Below are 24,759 nucleotides of genomic sequence, written 5' to 3'. Positions count from 1 at the left end.
AAGATTAAATATTTGTTGTTTATTCTCATGTGTTTTCATTTAGCACATGCACAAAATTCAAGAAGAGGCATTTAAGAATTCTACAAGTAAAACAGCAAAATGTTTTTAAAAACAAAGATGTGGCTGTTACAATGAGATCACTCAAGCCACTGGAGGAGTATTACATAATGTGTAAACAGAACATGAAGCATGTCAAGCCCATTAAAGAGATGGAAAGTAAAACTAAAAGCAAACATTGACAGAGACGGGGATACTGCACAGCAGCAAAGCTTCTATGTTTCTGAGCGAGGCTTTTTGGAGAATCCACTAATATGACTTCCTTTCCTTTTCTGGGAAACGTTGGAATCTTTCAGTTGGCTCGCCTCACTTTGATGGTTCTCTTCATCTGGGTTTTTTGAAGTCTGGAATACCATCAGAGAAAAGCAAATCAGGGAAAAAACACAAATCTTGGTTTTCTGTGTTCACACAGCTCAAAGAACCAATGGTTTCATTCACATCAGGAGAGACTACTTAGGCTCTCCAGTCCAGAACTTCAGGAGCTGCATAACATGCTGCCTTCAGAACTTAGGCCAGTCTGCCCACCTGTCACAGCCTGTTCTTGCCACCCACTCAAGATTTCCATCCTGTCAGATTACTGTGAAAGTACCCCATCTGCAGACCTAGAAACTAGAGACTTATATTTCACACCCTACAAATTCCCCCCAATACTTTTATTTTTATAATTAAGGTTTTGGGGACTACTTAGTTCCCTAGTCCTCAATGAGGGCAGTGCCTGGACTCAGGGTGGCACCTGGCCCATTATGATGGGATTAAAGGCTTGAAAGAACCACACAGCAGGTTTGTGAAACCAACTAAAAAACAAGTTTATTTCAGTGGTATGTGTGGCCTGGTTGTTTTCCTTTTCTACAGTTACAAACTTACTGGAGACGAGGGACTTGAGAAAGGGCAACAGTTACAAAGCAGAATTCCTGTTTGATTCAATCTGACATAACATAGGCTTTAAACCCTTTGAAAGGAACAGAATTTAAACTCTACCTATCTTCAAAATGCATAAAGTCTATAATGGACCAATAGGCCTCCTAATCTTCTCCTACCAAAATCCAACAATTCTCAACTCTAAGCTGGTCAGCTGCTAAACTGCCAAACTCCTTCCCCACCTTTCCAACATTCCAATTAACTATTTAAAAGTGATTGGCTGAGGCTTTTGGAGGGTGGGACTTGAAACCATCCATCACAGATATCACTTACCACATTCCGTGGCTCAACAACCAAGTTTGTGATGCTACAAAAGAATTAAGCTTACTTTTTTCTATTCTCATATCTTACAATGGGCTACTTTTGTCTGTTCTGAAACTAGGGAGCCTATTTTGGCAACTGCTGCAGTACTTTCTTTACAGTATTTGTGTGTTGCAATCCTAACAAAAGATGTTCTCTAGACAACACACAGAATATTAAAATACAATAAAGCCATTAAAACAATAAATATACAACCCATAAGGAACAATCAGTGAAACACCACCAACCACCTAAAGCAAATCAGTAATCAACTGATTCCTGGAAAAACAAGCATTTCTTTGCCTGCACCTGTAAGTCATCAGGTGAAGGGGTAAGTACAGAATTTCCATGATCAAATCTTCACCATGAACAAAGTCCTGTGTCTAGTGGCCACCCACTTAGCTCCAAAGGATAGCAGACAAAGAACTTAACCATTGGGCAAGTTCATACGGGTTATGATGATCTTCTTGATACTATTCAAGTCCTTCAATGACCTGAGACCAAGATAAAAATTAATATTTTGTATTGCACCCAGAAACAAACCAGTAGCAAGTAGAATTCTTTCAATACTGACAAAACACAATCATTTTTGCCAGCCACCAATCTTCTAGCTGCATTGTAAATCAGTAAAAATTCTATATACAGCTCCACAAAGCACATGAGTTATACAGGGCTTGTTTTTCGTAGAAAAAGCCCAGCAGGAACTCATTTGTATATTAGGCCACACCCCTGGCTCCAAGCCAGCTAGAATTGCATTCCTGTGTGTTCTTGCTCAAAAAAAACCACACCCTAGTTATAGTTATCTAACCTGGATGTCATCAGAGATAGTTAATTATGCTAGACCTTGTTTCTCCCGGAAGAGGCATAGCTAGTAAACTATCTGGAGTTGAGTTAAAGCTGCCATCACATTTCTGATGCTTTGCAGAACATCTATTATTTTAATAGGCTATGCATAGATCAATATACTAATTATTTTATTCCATACGAAACAGGAGAGAACAAGCTCTGGAAAGCATGGTGATTCAATCATCCTGTGGAAAGGAAGTGCTCTTGTTACAGACAGACTGAATTTACTGCAGTTCAGATGCCTCCTAATTTTATACCAATATTCCTTCAAAAACTTCTTGAAGGAATTATGTTATTCAAGGCCTAGATGCCCCCTTGTGTTTTAACTGAGTAATTACAGATTTCCTTTTCATCACAAATTGGTGAATGTTTGTTTAATTATAAGTACGGGATACAACTGTCATGGTGTGGTTATTAGAACAGACCAAACAGCCACAGAAAAATTTATTATCTGCTTTGGCTATGATTGCCATCTCTACATTAACAGAGGTGAGAGAAACAGGTATGAAATTCATGGCTTTTTTGCTCTTAGCACCCAGACTTTGAAATCTTTCCTTTACAAAGCTCTGCCTTGGCTCAGTACGCCTGCTATTCCAGGCAGGAGGCTAAAGGCCAGGAACTCTAAGATAGCGTTTTCAGAACTGCTACCTGTTCCATACTCAGTGCTAGCTAGACAGGCACAGACTAGGGCTCTCAATGCATGGGTGAGAAAGTGGTGCCAGAAGGAAAGGTTTTAATTTGTTAGGCACTGGGAACTTTTGGGGACCAGCTACATCTGGAAAGGAAGAGAGAGAGAGAGGAAGCGCTGAAAGGGAGTCAGGCTGCTGGAACTTAATATCAAAAAGATGGCTGAGCAGCTTTTAATCTAACTTCTGGGGAGAGCAGACAGGAGTTCAAACGACTCATCCAAATTGGAAAATATTAGCAGGAGACAGGTGCTTGGTGCTAAATGACAATGTAGATTTAGAGGGCATTTCAGAAAACTGGTGGAATAGAAAAATCAGTGGGATACTTATCCTGGGATATAAACTCTTTAGACAGGACAGGGAGTGATATATTGGGGGTGATGTTGTGCTATGTATCAAAGACAGCATAGAGTCAAAAGAGGTAGAAAACATTAGGGGAAGAAGCTCCCCCAGATAATCACTACTGGTAGAGATACTAGGTATGTATTCTTGCCCCTCGGATTAAAACAAGATGTACCGGGAAATAAGACTGAAAGAACAGTAGGCTTTTTCACAGAAGAAAAAGCCTCCTACAATCTTCCATCAAGAGAAGGGAAGGAATCATAATTTCTGCATGCTGTTCTCTTTCAGAGAACTACATACCTAACAGATACTACAATCATTATTACCAGACACACAACAAATCAGGGGAGAAAACCAACCAAGTTACAAATTAGAGAGTAGGGTTCCAGAGACAACTTGTCGATCTACAAGTGTAGCAAAAGTGAACAGATGTTTCAGATCCTCCTAGAATCAACAGGTTCCCTTGAATCTTTCCAGTGTGGTTTTGGGAGTTAGGAAACTTTTCCAGTTCCACCAAAACCCTTTCATCTCCACTGATCAATTTTCCTCTCTACATCAACACTAAGCATGTGCAAGTTGTCACAGGTTTTAGAACCAAGTTGCAAGCCAGACAGAATTCCAAATATTATTGTAACAGGGTAAAGTCCCAAAATGCTTACTCAGGGCATGTTTTACGAGATCAGGCAGACATGAACGACAATAAACCCTTACCGGAAAAATTCTTGCATTTTTGGTGATGTTTTGTGCAATAGTAATATGGTGAGGAAACTCAGAAAAAAACCCTATCCAGCCAAAAATAAGGCATCGCAAAAAGGAGGAGTTAAATCCAGACACTTGTATATCATGGCACATTCATAATACTTCCACTCCAAAAACTTAATTTCAGGAAGACAACTAAATGACACAGTTCTAAAATATTTCATTGGGTACAGCAAGACTGCACATGTGAAGATTAATCATCTGCATGCACACGCACACAAACTTTACAACAAATGATGTATATTTCTTACCACAGTTGTCTGGCTTGCATATTTCTCAGTCCACTGTCTGGCATTTCTCAGGAATGCTTGCTTGTTGTATTTATATTCAGAGGACTAGACATAATTAAAAAAAAGAGACACAAAGAGTAATTATGGCCTCTCAATCATAAGCCATACTTGTGTTTGATGGCAGATTTACTAGACACCACAGTAAATTGTTTAACACTATTTAAGAAGACTAATCTTTCAGAGAAGCCCTTATGTTTTATATAAAACATGCAAGTATCATGCAGTTTCAAAATTCTGAGCTGGATCCAGCCATCCTCAACATAAGGTGATAGTGGATGCAGATCTTTGCTGCATTCTCCTTCCCCCAGCAGTCTTTTCCTCCTTCAGGAAAGCTGATTCCTAGGGTTGCAATACCCACATGGATAGGATGCTGGAACCAAGAGAATTTATGAAAATAAATGAATAAGGCTGTGTTGCTATGCCCACAGAAGACAGAGGAAGGGATCAGCTTTGCCCCATTCATCTGCCACACTGCAGCCTTCCAGTTCATGTGGCATCCTACAGCTCTGCATATCAACTTCTTAGATTCAGCAGGGACTCCTAGGGGGAAGGTAGTGCAGCAAACTGCATCTTCATTTCTGCTAACAACTCTGCTGGATCACACCCTGTCTTTGCACATTATTCACTACTACAGAATTAACACAACTTTCCCTTAGATAGATTGCTAAAAATAGTATTTATCAATTTTGTATCTAGAAGGTAATGCAAAAAAGCAAAGAAGGCAGAATATCTAATACAATTAGATAACATGATACCCTACCCACTCAGCCTCCCAAATGCAGAGTTTTAACACTTAAATGTCATTTGGGTGCTTTGGATAGATCCTACAAACCTTCGTATTTCTTTGCACAGTAAACAACAACATGGCACTTTAATGTTCAAAATCAAACACAAATTAAGAAGAGAAAACCTACTATGTCAGCCATGAGAGGGTCATCAGGGTTGGGCTCATTCATAAGCATTTGTATGGAGGTCAGCAAAGTTGCAATATTCAGTGACGGCCTCCATGCACCCTTCACAGGAAGAAATGCAATATTACTGGGAGAAGGGGAATAGAAACAATAATATGATTTATAAAGCAGACACAAACCATGCTCTCCCTGTCAGGTTTTCCAGGCATCATTGAAATAGATAAGGAAGCAGCAAGCAAAATATCAAACCATGTGTGCAACCATGAAGACACACCAAAAAGTCTTTGCAAACATTATAGGCAAGCAGTATAAAACAATTCAGCCTCATAAAGAAGCCCAGACAAATTAGCCTATTAGCAATTCCTATCCAAGTCAGCAGAATAACACCAGCAGGGCCTTTTTCTGAGCAGGAATGCAGTTCCAGCTGGCTTGGTATCAGAAAAAGCCCTGGCCCTGGTTGAGGCAAGACGGAAGTCCTTTGGGCCAGGGATATATGTGTGTGTGTGAATAAATATGCAAATTAGTTTCTGCCGGGCTTTTTCTATAAAAAAAATCCCTGAACACCAGTAAATACGACAGGTCTCTTTGCACAATACACATGCCAGGAATTGCACTCATGTGCAAACAGACAGGCTTTCCAACTATAGTTGCTATCAAAGAATTCCATTAAAGCAGCATTTCTTTACTTTGGGTGGCAGTCTGAGAATGTCAAGGCAAATTCTTCCCGAAGAGTCAATGTTGGGATGGTAGATGGGAGTTAGAAAGCGTATCTTGGGAGGTTCAAATGGATACCTATTTAAGAAACAATTTCAAATATATAAGAAATCATTGTTTTTAAAAAGAAGCAAACACTGTTCCACAACTTCATGCTTACTGTTTCCACCTCTCCACCTATTTTTAAACAAGTCTAAAATCAAGTTTCTAGAAATGTCAAGCTTTAGACCAATCTCAAATTCTCCACAATATAAACACACTACCCTTTTCAATCATTACATTTTATCACCCTTATGGGGAGAATGCGCATATGCATGATATCCTGATACACACAATTATCCTTTTGTCTGAAAGGGAAAACACATGTATCTTGAACCTCAGTATACACAAATGAGAACCATATGCATGGTAAAACATAGTAACTGAGAAGAGATATGACATCTCTCAGTTTATGACCCTATAGTGATCTGCAGTCTGTGTCATCAATATCAACCAGTTCTTTCTGTTCTAAAACAATCTTTGCTCAGCACACCTCCTCATTAACCATAAACATTCTTTGCTTACCTTACAGGAACAACTACTTCCAAGTCAAAAACACCTTTTTCATAAGGGGTATCTGCAGAACCCAAAATTTCTGAAAGAGACCGGTAATAAATAATGTTAACCCTGTCCTCTTTAGGTCTTGCTGAAGGCACTGTAAGAACTGAGTTTCTAAAGAAACAGCAATGACTGCATTATAATGAATTTTGCTGCACTAGACTTAAAATGTGCCTGCCCAAGAAACAAAAGCAGAGTTTCCAAAGGACCTGAATGTTATAATTCAGAGTTAACATTTAGCTTTGGAATTCCAAAGTAATGGAGACTTTTGATCAGGATGTAGAGATTACTACTGTGAAGGTCCTTGCCTGAAAATAAATGTAGAATAAATTTCTGACGGAAAAAAATTATAAAATGATGAAAATCTATTGTGATATTTGACACAACACCTGGTTTAGAAAAGAAAACTTCCTGTTATGCAGATTTAGCTTTAGGAGTGTGTGTGTGTCTGTGTGTGTGTGTGTGTGTAAATTTAGTGGATTTATATTCTGCCCTCTCCCATGTGGGCTCAGGGTGGATTACCGGCAAAAAAACAGTTAAAATACAACAATAAAATTAATACTCTACAATTAAACAACACCACATAACTCAATAAAAATATAATCCAGGCAGGACGGGTATATTTTGCAGATTAAACACAGTTATTGGCCCGAGTATAATAGTTCAGGTGGTAAGTCATTGTGAGGGAAGGCAGATGATTTGGAAAATAAGAGAGGATGCCCAATTGCTTCAACCCAAGGCCTGGTGGAACAGCTCCGTTTTACAGGCCCTATGGAATGGTAACAAGTCTGGTAGGGCCCGGATCTCCACAGGGAGCTGATTCCACCAGGCTTTGGCCCTGGTTGAGGCAAGACAGACGTCCTTTGGGCCAGGGATATGTGTGTGTGTGTGTATGTACATGTGAATAAATATCTGTATAACTACATACAGGCCCTTCCTTCTGTGTTAAGGATAATAATTGATCCTAGTTTGTTCAGCAGAATTTTCATACATTCAGACTTAGATACTGTATAAACTGTATAATAAATTATCAATATATGAAAGAAATAGCCCAATCAGTTCCACCTAGAGCTAACAAACTAAAATGGCATCTTACAATAAAACACGAAGTGAGAGTGATTAAAATGCTGAACTGGCTGTGAGACGATGTAGGGACAGACACAGCTGAAAGGAGATTACACAGATACATGGAAGATAGGTGGCAACTAGCCACAATAACTAAAGGAAACCTTCACATTCAGAGGCACTAAACCTCTGAGCACCAGTGCCAGGAGGCAACATCAGGAGAAGACCTCAGTGGCCTGCTGCTAGCCCTCCAGAGTAGGTGGTGGGCCACTGTGTGAGATAGGATACTGGAACAGATGGACCAGTGGTCTGATCCAAAAGGGCTCTTCTTATGTTCTTACAAAGCAGCTTCTTAGATTTAATAGGTCAAAGAGGATAAACACCAGGTTGCTGTACCGTACTTTATTGACTTGCCAGTACCTAACCTCGAAGTTAATAAAGTGAAACAGACAAGAAACAAAACCAAAAACCCAATATTTTGCTTTAATTGACTGGAAGTCCTAAGCAGGGTTGTGTGTTCTACAATTCTTAGCAGGAACATAAAAATGATTTTGTGGTACCGGCTACAAAAACTCTAATCCTGAGAATGCTCTCTTTTTTTTAAAGCAAAGTACTATCCAATCCTTATAGCATGAACACAAACTTGAAAGTGTGCTGGAAATAATTTGATTTCTCTCTGATTACAATGCATTGGCTAAACAAAGTTTCCTGTGGAGGTGGGGGGAGTGCAAGGAGATCCTTGCATAACTCTATTCTTTATGCACAGAATCAGTGGTGCAAATTTCCACATATACACAAAACTATTTAATTTTTGTAACAGAAAAGTCACAAGTTACTGGGGCAGAAAATATTATACCCCTCCCCTTACTATAACATAGTCTTGCAGTCTCTGTTATTACTTAGACTGTGTTTCTGTTCAGGAATTCCGAACACTCTTCACATAACATCACTGTTTTTACTGTTGAAAATGCACTAACTGACTCAACTGTTAACAGGCATTATCAGTCCAAGAACCTGATCACCAGGCTAACACTGTTAGTTCTTCACAGTCTCTGAAGAGAGGCTAGAATTCCAATTCCATACTCAGAGATTAGGGTGGAAGCTGTGATTCATCAATCACTGATAAGGATGGGAGAAGGTGTGTTAAACTCACTGGGGCTAGCTTCTGAATTAGTATACTTAAAATTCAACTACAATCCAAGAGAAAGCTGCAGACAAAGCACCCCAAATGGAAATAAATAGAAAAGCAAATCCCTTTCTGTATTATATGTTTGGAGTGTTTTGTTAATTATTTTTTACAATTAGGATGAACATGATTTTAAAAAATCGTTTTTACTTTTTAAAATATCAATAATAATAATAATAATAATAATAATTTTTAATTTATATCCCGTCCTTCCCGCCGAAGCAGGCTCAGCGCGGCTCACATAGTATAAATACAACATTACAATAATAAAACAATAAAACAGATAAAATATCCCAATTTAGTTATTACTCAGTTAAGCAATTAAGAGATCAATAAAACAAAATTTAAAACCACAGATTAATTGGTGCTATAGATATAATATAGCTTGCATAGTGATGGTATAATTTCCACATTAAAATGCTAGCTGGAAGAGGACGGTCTTGCAGGCCCGGCGGAACTGGTTAAGGTTCTGCAAGGCCCGTACCTCTTCTGATAGCTGGTTCCACCAGCAGGGAGCTGTAGCCGAGAAGGCCCTCTCTCTCGTTGTTTTCAATTTGACCTCCTTCGGCCCAGGGATTGTCAGCAGATTTTGCGAGCTAGATCGAAGCACTCTCTGGGGAACATATGGGGAGAGACAGTCCCTAAGGTAGACAGGTCCTCGGCCATATAGGGCTTTAAAGGTAGTAACCAGCACCTTGTAACAAATCAGGAACACAACTGGCAGCCAGTGCAGTTCCCGCAGCCCAGGTTGTATGTGCTCCCACTTAGGGAGTCCCATTAACAGTCTGGCCGCTGCGTTCTGCACTAGCTGTAGTTTCCGGGTTCGGCACAGGGGCAGCCCCATGTAGAGGGCATTACAGTAGTCTAACCTCGAGGTGACCGTTGCATGGATCACTGTTGCCAGGTCATTGCGCTCCACGAAGGGAGCCAACTGCCTCACCCGTCTCAGATGAAAAAAGGCGGATTTAGCAGTGGCTGCTAACTGAGCCTCCATTGACAAGGAAGGCTCCAGTAGGACCCCCAGGCTCTTGACCCTGCGCACTGCTTTCAGTGGCGCATCATCAAAGACCGGTAGGGGAATTTCCCTTCCTAGACCGCCACGGCCCAGGCACAGGACCTCTGTCTTCGTTGGATTCAGCTTCAACCCACTCAGCCTGAGCGAGCCAGCCACAGCTTGCAACGCCCGGTCCAGATTTTCTGGGACATCACCAGGCTAGTCGTCCATCAGTAGATAGAGCTGGGTGTCATCAGCGTACTGGTGGCAACCCAACCCATACCTCCGGGCAATCTGGGCAAGGGGGCGCATGTAGATGTTAAACAACATCGGGGAGAGCACTGCCCCCTGAGGCACCCCACAATTAAGTGGGTATCTCTGGGACAGTTCTCCCCCAATCGCCACTCTTTGTCCCCGACCGTCCAGGAAAGAGGAACTTATTGTAAGGCCAGCCCCTGAATCCGTGTCGGCAAGGCAGGTCAGTAACTGGTGGTCGACCGTATCGAACGCAGCCAATAGGTCTAACAACAACAGCACTGCCGAACCGCCTCGATCCAGGTGCCGCTGGAGATCATCCATGAGGGTGACAAGTACTGTCTCTGTCCCATGGCCCGGGCGGAAGCTGGACTGGTATGGATCTAAAATGGAAGTGTCATCCAGGAAACTCTGCAGTTGTAGCGCCACTGCCTTCTCAATGTTTTTACTCAAAAAGGGTAAATTTGAGACCAGCTGATAATGTGCCCATTCGGTCAGGTCTGATGTAATCTTTTTTAGGAGGGGGCAAACCACTACCTCTTTAAGAGGCATTGGGAAAAGACCCTCCGAGAGGGATCTATTTACGATGTCCTGTATACGACACCTAAGCTCCTTTTGGCAAGCTTTAATTAGCCAGGAGGGACGTGTGTCCAAATCGCAAGTTGTAGGGCGTACAGTAGAGAGAATTCTGTCAGTTTCCTCCAGGCTGAGTGTATCAAAGTGATCCAAGGTAGAACCCGAAGACAGGCATGGAGCCTTGAGTTCATTTACTGTATCCAATATGGCAGGGAGGTCATGGAGGAGCAACGTGACGTCTGCAAAAAATTTCGCAAAAGCCTCACAGCCTATCTCTAATTCCTTAGCATTTAGCCTGCCTTGCGGCAGTGTTGTTAGGTTCCGAATCGTTCTAAACAACTGTGCCGGGCGCAAATTTGCAGACGCAATCTTAGCCACAAAGTAAGTCTTCTTAGTGGCTTTGACTGCCATCAAATAGGACCTCATAAACTCTCTATAAGATGTTCTAGTTGCTTCGTCTCGAGTACGCTGCCATTTCCTCTCTAACCGTCTGAGTCCTCGTTTCAGCTGTCGCAGCTCCAGGGTGTACCACGGGGCCAGCTTAGTGTGAGGGCGCAGAGGTGCAATCTCATCAATGGCTCTGGAGAGCGGGCCATGTCAGAAATCAACCAGATCATTGAGAGAATCGCCAGGGGGCCAGGGATCCCGTAGAGCCATTTGGAACCGCTCTGGGTCCATCAGGCTCCGCAGGCGAGCTAAAATAGGCTCACCGCCCAAATGGGTTTGGAGTGGGGCATCCACAAGAGCCTTAAGGACAAAGTGGTCCAACCATGGCACTGCGTCAGCAGTTACATCGTCCACCGTAATCCCGGCTGCAAAGATCAAATCTAACATGTGCCCTGCCTGGTAAGTGGGCGATGTCACAAATTGGGAGAGTCCCAGTGTCGCCATGGATGACACCAGGTCCAGCGCCTGACTAGAGGCCGCGTCATCGGCATGGACATTGAAGTCTCCCAGGATCACAAGCCTTGGGTACTCCAATGCCCAGCCTGTTGTGGCCTCGATCAGGGCTGGTAAGGCGCTGGCTGGTGCATTGGGCAGACGATACACCAGCCAAATCGCCAACCCCTCCCAAACATCCCATGCCAAACCGGCACATTCAATACCACCGATCTCTGGGTCTGGGAGAGCCCTAAAGGAGTAAGCCTCTCGTATGAATAGAGCCACCCCTCCCCCCTGCTAGTCCGTGATTGGTGAAAGACTGAGTAGCCCGGGGGAACCGTTTGGGAGAGGGCCACTGTGTCTCCCTCTCCCACTGTCATACCTCCCCCTCTCCAGGAGTACTGGAATCCCCAGGCCAGTCATCTCCTACTGGCTGCTACTTCAGCCGAAGTCAATGCAGAAAAACAGCTACACCCTACAGTGTATTAGCTCCCCAATCCACCCTACTCTTGCCAGCCAATTCCCTTATCAAGCTGCCAAAATAACGTTTATTTATACAAAATAGTGTAAGGAAATCTGAACTTAATATACATGTGTTATAACCTAAACCATACCTCTTAAAATCATGGAACATCTACCAAATATGCTGAGTTAAAGGTCACTTTTCTATGTAAGAACCACAGGGAAAAAAACCACAGGGAAAAATCTGAGTGGAAGTTAATGACACAATACATAACTTTTTGTATCTGTTATTGTGGATATTACAGAGATAGCAAATCATCACAGATAATAGAATCCAGTGGGTGCAAATTTTTATTTCACGTAACACCTCTTTATCCTGCGCTTCCTTCAAGGAGCTCAGGGTAGCATATGTATTTCTGCCTTTCACATTTTATCCTCACAAACTATCCTGTGAAGCAGGTCAGGCTACAAGGGAGCAACTAGCCCAAGGTCACCCAGCCAGCTTCAGAGCGGAGAGTGACTGATGTCAGCATTGGGCACTTTAAGGAGAAAAGTGCTGATGCACTGTTATGTAACTCCTACTATACCTGTTAATGAAAGGCATGTGAGAATCATGTGCAGCTAGTTAAGAATTGGGTAACATGATTGGCTAGCTGCACTACATCAACAGAGAGCCTAACTCTCATTCTCTGTGGGTTGATGTATACGGAGGACGTGCAGAGGTGTGGAGAGCTATTGTGATCAGAGGCTGTTACTCTGTCGGACTGATTGATGATGATGATGACTTGGTATGTGTAAGACTACTCTCTTGGACTGTGACTGTGTACTGCTAACTTGGATGGACTGAACTTGCTGTGTATTGACTATCTGCCTGCCTATTACTACTCTCTTTGCCTTACCCCAAATACAACTGATTCAACTGGCTTGTTGGAGTTTTTGTCTTCATAGAACTTTTACTGGTGGCTGCACTTATCAGGGCACTCATACCTGCAGAACTTCCACGCACACTGACATCGGTTATGGGCCCAGCGTGGTCTACGGGGGAGTAAGCTCTGTCTGTTGCAGCATTTTCCAGCGTTCTATTCGTGAGTAAGACGAACAGTTTTTGGGCGTGGCACTTTGTATGTGTATAAGGCAAACCATGGGGTCCAGCGTACATGTCTCTGGCTTCCTCATTACGAGGCTTAATGGAGACAACTACGTCACATGGTCAGAGAAAGTCACCATGCTGTTGAAGTACCAAGGGTTGTGGGAGTATGTGGCAACTCCGCCAGACTTAACAGTGTTACATGCTGATGATGATGCGGATGTAATAGCCAAACATCGGAGTAATGATGATAAGGCATTCTCATTAATTGGCTTAACCTTGGAAGATTCACAGCTCATCCATGTTAAAGGGTCTACTACTGCCAAGTCGTGTTGGGATGCACTAAAGGCTCTATATGTGAGAGAGCGTCGGGTCCCACATTTTCCTAATGAAGAAGCTCTTGAGTGCACGTTTGGAGACAGGTGGAGACATGATGACTCACCTGGAATACATGAAGCGCACTTTACTCCAACTGCAGGAAAAGGAGGTAACTTTTTCTTCCCTGCAGCAGGTGTACATAATCCTCTGTTCCCTGGACCAGAGCTATGATCAATTTGTGGCTAACCTTGATGTTGTTCCACAAGCTGAGCTCACCGTGTCCAGCATTTCCCACCGACTGCTGAATGAGGCGATGAGGAGGAGAGACGCAGCTCAATTCCATGAGGCTCCAGCCCATTCAACTAATGTTCCTGCCCGGGAGGTTCTTAAAGGGGCAGAATGCAAAGCAGCTGCAGCTAAAGCATGTGCTGTACGTAAGTGCTACTTGTGTGGAAGTTGCAAGCACCTACAACGCCAGTGCGGCTTGAACAAAAGGAAACATTCTCCTGCTGTTACTAAAGGAGGTGGGTGTAATGTTATCATTAATGATTCCTCCTGCAGTAGCCAGCAATTTATGATTGACAGTGGTGCGACGGAGCACATTGCCAAGGATAGAAGGCTTTTTGAGACATTCACTCCTACACAAGGTCAGTGTGTGAAGCTCGCAAACGGGCTGTCTGCCAATGTAGCAGGGAGTGGTCTTATCAACATCCCTAGCCTTGGGAGAAAGTTACACATGCTTAATGTTCCAAGCCTGAACTATAATTTGCTTTCAGTATCAGCCTTGACTGAACAGCACTTTAAAGTTTGTTTTACAGCTACAGACTGCAACATATGTGCAGATGGTATATCTGCTAAAGCCAAGAGGAAAGGCGACCTATATTTCCTTGAGAAGGAGTGTTCAGTGCAGCATGTGAGTACAAATAAACCACCACATGATAATTGCATACATCTCTGGCATCGCAGACTGGGGCATATAAATTTCCAGGCGGTGAAGAAGACTCTTCAAGCGGCCGGAATTACCCCCAAACCATGCGGATGTTTCATAGAATGTGAAGTATGCAAGGCTGTCAAGTCCAAAGCAGCAGCAACTATGTCTCCTAGCAAGTTTCAGACTAATGAGATACTTGACTTAGTGTTCCTCGACCTGATTGGCCCATTCCCTACGAGGAGTTTGGGCGGGGCAAGGTTCTGTTTATGCATAGAAGACCATTTTTCCCGGTATGGTTTCTGCTTCCTTCTTAGGTCTAAGGCGGAAACATTCCAGGCATTCTACAACTGGCTTCGCTTTGTGCAATGGAAGACAGGCAAAGTTCCTAAGTCTATTCTCAGTGATAATGGGTCTGAATTCTGCAATGAGAGAATGATTTCTTTGTGCAGGAGATATGGCATTGAACGAAAATGTACCGCTCCTTACAGACCCCAGCACAATGCCTTCTGCGAAAGAAGGAACCAATCCCTGTACGATATGTGTATGGCTATGTTAAAAGACAGTGATTTACCCTTGAGCTACTGGGGGGAGAGCATGATGTGTGCTTCTCATGTACTAAATTTGTCTTGGTCATCTGCTATAGGAAGGATTCCTGCAGAAGCCTGGTATGGCAAGAAGCCCTCCATAGAGCATGTAAAAATCTTTGGGATCCCTGCATACGTCCACATCCCAAAGGAGCTCAGAAGGAAGGGAAAAGACAAAGCTGAAAAGTTGTTGTTTGTTGGTTATTCTAACAATCATCGAGCTTTCAGGTTCTGCCATGCTGGAGAGAAGAAGATAACGACCAGCGCGTCGGCAACTTTCCTTGAGAGATCTGTTGGCTGGCAGCGAACATCCTCGACTCTAATCCTGCCGACAGCAGAGAAACAAGAGACACCACCCGTTCCTAGGAAGGGGAGGAGGAGCCCGTCGCCCAGCAACGGAGCAGTCAAGGAGGAGCCGTTAACCCCTGCATCTCCAGGAGCTGGTGTTTCACAGCAGCAGATGGCAGCACAACAGACAGTGTCTGATGAATCTGCAGAACCGGTGCTTCGGAGGTCGTCACGTGAGACGAGGCCACCGGATCGCTACAGTCCAGGACAGGCATGTACTGTGATTGCAGAGCCCTCTAACTTTGAGAGTATTCAGCATTTATCACAGGAGGAACAGGCTGGATGGCACGCTGCAATGAGCTCTGAGCTAGAGTCCCTGCGTAACCTGCACGTCTATGAAGAAACCACTCTACCGCCCGGTCAGAGACTCATAGGGTGTAAATGGGTGTATAAACTCAAGCCTGGCACAGATGGTACTACTCAGTACAAGGCCAGACTTGTAGCCCAGGGATTCTTGCAAGGGGGGCAAGATTACGATGAAACTTTTGCTCCAACCCTTAAAGCCACTTCACTTTACTGTGCTCTCACTATCGCAGCAAAACAGCACTGTATGATTAGGCATCTTGATGTTAAAACAGCCTACTTGCATGCCCCATTGAGACACTGTGTGTATATGAAGAAACCACCAGGTGCCTCTGGTGACAATGATAATGACAATGGTAATGCTTGTTGGTTGCTTAAGAAATCCTTGTATGGGTTAAAGCAGGCTGGATTCGAATGGAATCAGCATTTGGTAGATAACCTTAAAATGTTAGGTTATAAGCAAGGAATTGCAGATCCCTGTGTGTTCACTAAACAGAAGGGGGAGCAACAATGCACCATCCTAATCTTCGTGGATGATTTGGCCATAATATGTAAATCTGCCAAAGTAATGAATGATACTATTGATGCTCTAAGGTCCAAATTTACTGTGAGAGATCTAGGAGAGATCAAGCAATATGTTGGCCTAGAGATAGAAAAAGTAGATGGTGGATACAGAGTATCACAAAGGGCAAAAATATCCCATTTGCTAAAACAGTTTAAAATGGACCAGTGCAAAGGGGTGCAAAGTCCTATGTTCCCATGTAATGAGTCAGACAGCGAACAGAGTCCACTGTTCGATCAGGGGATATATCAATCCCTGATTGGCAGCTTATCATATCTAGCTAATTGGTCCAGACCGGACATAGCCATGGCCACTAATGTATTGGCAAGAGCAATGAAAGAGCCAAGGCAAAAACATTGGCTAGCAGCTAAGCATATCTTAAGATACTTAAAGCAGACCATAGATTTAAGTCTGTTCATAACTCCTACTGGAGAACTTACCATGCTTGCTTATGCAGACGCTAGCTTCGCCAACGATCCTGATACTAGGCAATCTACTACAGGAATGGCTATTTTTCTGGGTGGCGCCCTGGTTGGGTGGCGGTCACTGAAGCAAAGACACGTGGCTCTGTCTACGTGCGAGGCAGAATACGCGGCCTTGAGCGCTATATGTACTGAACTCATATGGTTCAAGCAATTGTTGTTAGACTTTGGAATACGTCATGTCAATCCCATAATTGTGAGGGAAGACAATCAGGCTGCTATACAGTTAGCAACAACTCTTGGTGTCAAGAGTAGGTCCAAACATACTGATGTACGTTTCCATAACGTTAAGCAATGCTTGGAGGATAGACTAATCGTGCTTGAATACTGTGAAACCAATGACAATGTTGCAGACTTGTTTACAAAGGTTCAAACACATGTGAAGCATAAAGAAAGCTGTCTATCATTAGGTCTTAAAAAAATGTGAAAAGCAGTAATGTCATGCTGTAGAAATATTTTAACTATGAATGTTAAAGTTACATGCAATGTATAGCCCATGTCGTTACATAAGGGGGAGGATGTCAGCATTGGGCACTTTAAGGAGAAAAGTGCTGATGCACTGTTATGTAACTCCTACTATACCTGTTAATGAAAGGCATGTGAGAATCATGTGCAGCTAGTTAAGAATTGGGTAACATGATTGGCTAGCTGCACTATATCAACAGAGAGCCTAACTCTCATTCTCTGTGGGTTGATGTATACGGAGGACGTGCAGAGGTGTGGAGAGCTATTGTGATCAGAGGCTGTTACTCTGTCGGACTGATTGATGATGATGATGACTTGGTATGTGTAAGACTACTCTCTTGGACTGTGACTGTGTACTGCTAACTTGGATGGACTGAACTTGCTGTGTATTGACTATCTGCCTGCCTATTACTACTCTCTTTGCCTTACCCCAAATACAACTGATTCAACTGGCTTGTTGGAGTTTTTGTCTTCATAGAACTTTTACTGGTGGCTGCACTTATCAGGGCACTCATACCTGCAGAACTTCCACGCACACTGACATCGGTTATGGGCCCAGCGTGGTCTACGGGGGAGTAAGCTCTGTCTGTTGCAGCATTTTCCAGCGTTCTATTCGTGAGTAAGACGAACAGTTTTTGGGCGTGGCACTTTGTATGTGTATAAGGCAAACCATGGGGTCCAGCGTACATGTCTCTGGCTTCCTCATTACGAGGCTTAATGGAGACAACTACGTCACATGGTCAGAGAAAGTCACCATGCTGTTGAAGTACCAAGGGTTGTGGGAGTATGTGGCAACTCCGCCAGACTTAACAGTGTTACATGCTGATGATGATGCGGATGTAATAGCCAAACATCGGAGTAATGATGATAAGGCATTCTCATTAATTGGCTTAACCTTGGAAGATTCACAGCTCATCCATGTTAAAGGGTCTACTACTGCCAAGTCGTGTTGGGATGCACTAAAGGCTCTATATGTGAGAGAGCGTCGGGTCCCACATTTTCCTAATGAAGAAGCTCTTGAGTGCACGTTTGGAGACAGGTGGAGACATGATGACTCACCTGGAATACATGAAGCGCACTTTACTCCAACTGCAGGAAAAGGAGGTAACTTTTTCTTCCCTGCAGCAGGTGTACATAATCCTCTGTTCCCTGGACCAGAGCTATGATCAATTTGTGGCTAACCTTGATGTTGTTCCACAAGCTGAGCTCACCGTGTCCAGCATTTCCCACCGACTGCTGAATGAGGCGATGAGGAGGAGAGACGCAGCTCAATTCCATGAGGCTCCAGCCCATTCAACTAATGTTCCTGCCCGGGAGGTTCTTAAAGGGGCAGAATGCAAAGCAGCTGCAGCTAAAGCATGTGCTGTACGTAAGTGCTACTTGTGTGGAAGTTGCAAGCACCTACAACGCCAGTGCGGCTTGAACAAAAGGAAACATTCTCCTGCTGTTACTAAAGGAGGTGGGTGTAATGTTATCATTAATGATTCCTCCTGCAGTAGCCAGCAATTTATGATTGACAGTGGTGCGACGGAGCACATTGCCAAGGATAGAAGGCTTTTTGAGACATTCACTCCTACACAAGGTCAGTGTGTGAAGCTCGCAAACGGGCTGTCTGCCAATGTAGCAGGGAGTGGTCTTATCAACATCCCTAGCCTTGGGAGAAAGTTACACATGCTTAATGTTCCAAGCCTGAACTATAATTTGCTTTCAGTATCAGCCTTGACTGAACAGCACTTTAAAGTTTGTTTTATAGCTACAGACTGCAACATATGTGCAGATGGTATATCTGCTAAAGCCAAGAGGAAAGGCGACCTATATTTCCTTGAGAAGGAGTGTTCAGTGCAGCATGTGAGTACAAATAAACCACCACATGATAATTGCATACATCTCTGGCATCGCAGACTGGGGCATATAAATTTCCAGGCGGTGAAGAAGACTCTTCAAGCGGCCGGAATTACCCCCAAACCATGCGGATGTTTCATAGAATGTGAAGTATGCAAGGCTGTCAAGTCCAAAGCAGCAGCAACTATGTCTCCTAGCAAGTTTCAGACTAATGAGATACTTGACTTAGTGTTCCTCGACCTGATTGGCCCATTCCCTACGAGGAGTTTGGGCGGGGCAAGGTTCTGTTTATGCATAGAAGACCATTTTTCCCGGTATGGTTTCTGCTTCCTTCTTAGGTCTAAGGCGGAAACATTCCAGGCATTCTACAACTGGCTTCGCTTTGTGCAATGGAAGACAGGCAAAGTTCCTAAGTCTATTCTCAGTGATAATGGGTCTGAATTCTGCAATGAGAGAATGATTTCTTTGTGCAGGAGATATGGCATTGAACGAAAATGTACCGCTCCTTACAGACCCCAGCACAATGCCTTCTGCGAAAGAAGGAACCAATCCCTGTACGATATGTGTATGGCTATGTTAAAAGACAGTGATTTACCCTTGAGCTACTGGGGGGAGAGCATGATGTGTGCTTCTCATGTACTAAATTTGTCTTGGTCATCTGCTATAGGAAGGATTCCTGCAGAAGCCTGGTATGGCAAGAAGCCCTCCATAGAGCATGTAAAAATCTTTGGGATCCCTGCATACGTCCACATCCCAAAGGAGCTCAGAAGGAAGGGAAAAGACAAAGCTGAAAAGTTGTTGTTTGTTGGTTATTCTAACAATCATCGAGCTTTCAGGTTCTGCCATGCTGGAGAGAAGAAGATAACGACCAGCGCGTCGGCAACTTTCCTTGAGAGATCTGTTGGCTGGCAGCGAACATCCTCGACTCTAATCCTGCCGACAGCAGAGAAACAAGAGACACCACCCGTTCCTAGGAAGGGGAGGAGGAGCCCGTCGCCCAGCAACGGAGCAGTCAAGGAGGAGCCGTTAACCCCTGCATCTCCAGGAGCTGGTGTTTCACAGCAGCAGATGGCAGCACAACAGACAGTGTCTGATGAATCTGCAGAACCGGTGCTTCGGAGGTCGTCACGTGAGACGAGGCCACCGGATCGCTACAGTCCAGGACAGGCATGTACTGTGATTGCAGAGCCCTCTAACTTTGAGAGTATTCAGCATTTATCACAGGAGGAACAGGCTGGATGGCACGCTGCAATGAGCTCTGAGCTAGAGTCCCTGCGTAACCTGCACGTCTATGAAGAAACCACTCTACCGCCCGGTCAGAGACTCATAGGGTGTAAATGGGTGTATAAACTCAAGCCTGGCACAGATGGTACTACTCAGTACAAGGCCAGACTTGTAGCCCAGGGATTCTTGCAAGGGGGGCAAGATTACGATGAAACTTTTGCTCCAACCCTTAAAGCCACTTCACTTTACTGTGCTCTCACTATCGCAGCAAAACAGCACTGTATGATTAGGCATCTTGATGTTAAAACAGCCTACTTGCATGCCCCATTGAGACACTGTGTGTATATGAAGAAACCACCAGGTGCCTCTGGTGACAATGATAATGACAATGGTAATGCTTGTTGGTTGCTTAAGAAATCCTTGTATGGGTTAAAGCAGGCTGGATTCGAATGGAATCAGCATTTGGTAGATAACCTTAAAATGTTAGGTTATAAGCAAGGAATTGCAGATCCCTGTGTGTTCACTAAACAGAAGGGGGAGCAACAATGCACCATCCTAATCTTCGTGGATGATTTGGCCATAATATGTAAATCTGCCAAAGTAATGAATGATACTATTGATGCTCTAAGGTCCAAATTTACTGTGAGAGATCTAGGAGAGATCAAGCAATATGTTGGCCTAGAGATAGAAAAAGTAGATGGTGGATACAGAGTATCACAAAGGGCAAAAATATCCCATTTGCTAAAACAGTTTAAAATGGACCAGTGCAAAGGGGTGCAAAGTCCTATGTTCCCATGTAATGAGTCAGACAGCGAACAGAGTCCACTGTTCGATCAGGGGATATATCAATCCCTGATTGGCAGCTTATCATATCTAGCTAATTGGTCCAGACCGGACATAGCCATGGCCACTAATGTATTGGCAAGAGCAATGAAAGAGCCAAGGCAAAAACATTGGCTAGCAGCTAAGCATATCTTAAGATACTTAAAGCAGACCATAGATTTAAGTCTGTTCATAACTCCTACTGGAGAACTTACCATGCTTGCTTATGCAGACGCTAGCTTCGCCAACGATCCTGATACTAGGCAATCTACTACAGGAATGGCTATTTTTCTGGGTGGCGCCCTGGTTGGGTGGCGGTCACTGAAGCAAAGACACGTGGCTCTGTCTACGTGCGAGGCAGAATACGCGGCCTTGAGCGCTATATGTACTGAACTCATATGGTTCAAGCAATTGTTGTTAGACTTTGGAATACGTCATGTCAATCCCATAATTGTGAGGGAAGACAATCAGGCTGCTATACAGTTAGCAACAACTCTTGGTGTCAAGAGTAGGTCCAAACATACTGATGTACGTTTCCATAACGTTAAGCAATGCTTGGAGGATAGACTAATCGTGCTTGAATACTGTGAAACCAATGACAATGTTGCAGACTTGTTTACAAAGGTTCAAACACATGTGAAGCATAAAGAAAGCTGTCTATCATTAGGTCTTAAAAAAATGTGAAAAGCAGTAATGTCATGCTGTAGAAATATTTTAACTATGAATGTTAAAGTTACATGCAATGTATAGCCCATGTCGTTACATAAGGGGGAGGATGTCAGCATTGGGCACTTTAAGGAGAAAAGTGCTGATGCACTGTTATGTAACTCCTACTATACCTGTTAATGAAAGGCATGTGAGAATCATGTGCAGCTAGTTAAGAATTGGGTAACATGATTGGCTAGCTGCACTATATCAACAGAGAGCCTAACTCTCATTCTCTGTGGGTTGATGTATACGGAGGACGTGCAGAGGTGTGGAGAGCTATTGTGATCAGAGGCTGTTACTCTGTCGGACTGATTGATGATGATGATGACTTGGTATGTGTAAGACTACTCTCTTGGACTGTGACTGTGTACTGCTAACTTGGATGGACTGAACTTGCTGTGTATTGACTATCTGCCTGCCTATTACTACTCTCTTTGCCTTACCCCAAATACAACTGATTCAACTGGCTTGTTGGAGTTTTTGTCTTCATAGAACTTTTACTGGTGGCTGCACTTATCAGGGCACTCATACCTGCAGAACTTCCACGCACACTGACAACTATGAACCCAAGTCTCTAGTCTGACATGCTAACAATTACATCTCAGTGGATGTTAAAGAACCAATAAGCCTATATTTATTTATATCCAGTGTTTTGATTGAAGTTCCCCAAGCAGCTCACCATCATTTCTAAACTTGAAAAAATTGCACTAAATAGATAAAAGCATCCATCAATTTAAAGATTAAAACCCTAAAGTAATAAGCCTGGGAAAAGAAACATGTGCAAGGAAAGAACAGAATTTTATAATACAGAACTAAAACCAACAAAATCAGAAACAAAATCTAAACAAAACACTTCCCAAACACAGGAAACTTTAAGTGTCTCTGAACACGAGAAAGGGGAAAATAGGAGAAGAATAAAGAGTATGTGTGTGATTTGCCTCCCATAATTTCTGTCACAGAGCAACTACTGTAGCAGGACCATCTTGAATTCCTATCTTATGTCCAATGATTATTGGAGACCTTTAATGTTTTGTTTCAAATCATTGTTATGATTGTACAAAAAAGCTGTCATTTATCTCCTTTTTCACAGGAAAATACTTTTTTACACAGTAACTATCAGCCCAAAAAGTTGTAAATATCTAAAGCCAGTTCTTATGTATGCTACCCTGAAGCAATCCTACTTTATTTCATCATGAGAGTTCCAAAAAACAGTATTACAGCCTTAGTCTCTAAGTAATCACTCTTTTATCACTGTATGTATATAGAGAGCCAAAATGCAGTTTTGCTTTGTAAAGGGTATGAGGGCTGCATAATAAAAAATTATAATGCTCAGTTGCTGGCCAGTATGTTTTAACTGCTATAGCAACCTGTTGGTATGGATGCTAGTTCAGGAGATAAATCAAGTTTCTCATTTTTAAATTAATCTTTTATTGTGAGGATTTATATCAATCATTTAGACAGCCAGCACTGCATAGTGGCTTGAATATCAGACCAGGATCTGAGAGACCTAGGTGCAAATCTCTACTCTGCCAAAGTTGCTCCCTGTATGACTTGTGACCAGTCACATATTCTTAGCATAACCTACCTCATAGGCTTGTTGTGAGGGTGAAACTGATAAAGGGAGAATGTTGGAAGCCACTACAAGTCCCCACTGAATGTAAAGGAAGTAAAAAGAAATAAAGTAAAAAATAAATAGTCTCCACTTAAGTCAACCCAGTACTGTTTGATGGGAAAAGACAGAGCAAAGTAAGTAAATATGAATATTCATTCCATGGCAACATCAGGCCATTTAAAACATAGTTAATAAACTTCCCCACATATTTAAATCTATGCAACTCCTACTTAAAGAGGGGAGGGTAAAATCAAGATAGACACATACGAGCTCGAAGGTAGTCTGTGTGACCTTCATTCTGCCAGCAGGTGATGCCTGGAGGTGGCTCCGTAGTCAGTAGATGCAGCTCCCGCTTCAATCGTGATGCCCTCTGCATTGTACTACAACATAAAGAAAACACTGTGCTGTTAGACTGTCAGTTCAGCTGCAAATAAATTGCTCTTCAGAGTACTGCTCTAACAGAATTTTTTAAAACAGCTATTTAATGCTTTTACTTTTTATTAAACATCCTTTAAAATTTAAAAATATTAAAAGCTTTGAGCAACAGCTAATCATGCTCCATGAACACTCATATCAATTCACATGTTAAAACAGATAGTTTGGGGCTAATGCATACTTCATTTCCAACCTACACTTGGTCACCTGAAACCCTGCAAAGTTGACAGCCCTATTAGGAAAGGCCCTTGAGCTCTCTACCAACCTGGAGGTACTAAGATACCAGGCTGGAGTCTACTACCAGACAATGCAATGCTATATTTTAAAGACAGGAGCAATCTTCAGAGCAGGAGCGACAAAGGGTGGGGAGGGGATAATGCAATTTTTAAGGCTCCTATGTAAGATTCAGGCAGCCTTTCAAAAAGCCAACTCCTTAGCCTGACCATCAAATAATCATACTGGGGGGCACTTCTTGGAAACTTTTTAGAGCGGGTAAGCAAAGGTTCCTCAGATCCGGGACCAGATCCGACCTTCAGTGTGTTCGCATGCAGGGAAAACAAACACCAGCAGGGAAGTAGCAAATCACGGTGGTTTGCAGGATCAAGCAGAGGCCCCAAATGCAACAGGAGCTGCCTGAGCCACGTTTCTTCCCTCGCGCCCAACAAATAAGTTTCCTGCGAGCTCCAAAGGAAGTTCGCAGGCGAATCCTCCTGGCCGTCCAAATGGATAATGCGAAAATTAAACCCTCTCGCGAATGGGACAGGAACCCTCCGCCTCAAGGGAAGGGAAGCTTTCTCCTCTTTCGAGGAGCAGGAAAACGTTGATAGAGCAATTTCCCACAAGCAGCCGACCTGCAAAACACTTGCCAGGAAAACAAACTTCAGCAACCGCGCCACACACTCTAAACAGTACAGCACCCGACAAGCCTAGCAACTGCACTCCGAAAGGCCAAATTAAGTGTTCGTCAAGACGATATGCAGCGCTGATTGGTCACTAAGATCTATGGTGCCGCCCTGTTAACTCTGATTGGCTAAATGACGGCAAAGAGGAACCAGCCCCAATACAGTCAGTTCCGCTTTAAAATTGAAGTCTTTTTCTTTTATGAACCTTTAGCACAGGGTGTCAAACATGCAGTTCGGAGCTGAATCAGGTTCCCAGAGGGCTCCTCTGAGGCCCCTGAGCAACTGGCCATATCA

At 43.2% G+C, this 24,759-nt stretch overlaps 1 protein-coding gene across 4 annotated transcripts; it reads right to left on the bottom strand.

The window, feature by feature from the left end:
* On the bottom strand, positions 1-24,541 carry UBE2T (ubiquitin conjugating enzyme E2 T). 4 transcript variants are annotated; one of them, XM_060231109.1, is made up of 7 exons: positions 24,415-24,541; positions 23,396-23,508; positions 6,388-6,457; positions 5,796-5,901; positions 5,113-5,211; positions 4,160-4,243; positions 1-401 (listed from the first exon to the last, which is right to left on the bottom strand). In XM_060231109.1, exons 2-7 carry the CDS (start codon positions 23,502-23,504, stop codon positions 273-275), a joined length of 597 nt encoding a protein of 198 aa, XP_060087092.1. In that variant the 5' UTR covers positions 23,505-23,508; positions 24,415-24,541; the 3' UTR covers positions 1-272. The 4 variants fall into 4 exon arrangements, with proteins under 4 accessions (XP_060087092.1, XP_060087093.1, XP_060087094.1 ...); XM_060231110.1 differs by having other exon boundaries at positions 24,430-24,539; XM_060231111.1 differs by having other exon boundaries at positions 24,094-24,473.
* Between the last annotated feature and the right edge of the window lie 218 nt (positions 24,542-24,759).

Source organism: Heteronotia binoei, chromosome 2 (assembly GCF_032191835.1).
Source record: "Heteronotia binoei isolate CCM8104 ecotype False Entrance Well chromosome 2, APGP_CSIRO_Hbin_v1, whole genome shotgun sequence".
Taxonomy (NCBI): Eukaryota; Metazoa; Chordata; class Lepidosauria; order Squamata; family Gekkonidae; genus Heteronotia; species Heteronotia binoei.
This window is presented reverse-complemented; position numbering and strand designations above follow the sequence as displayed.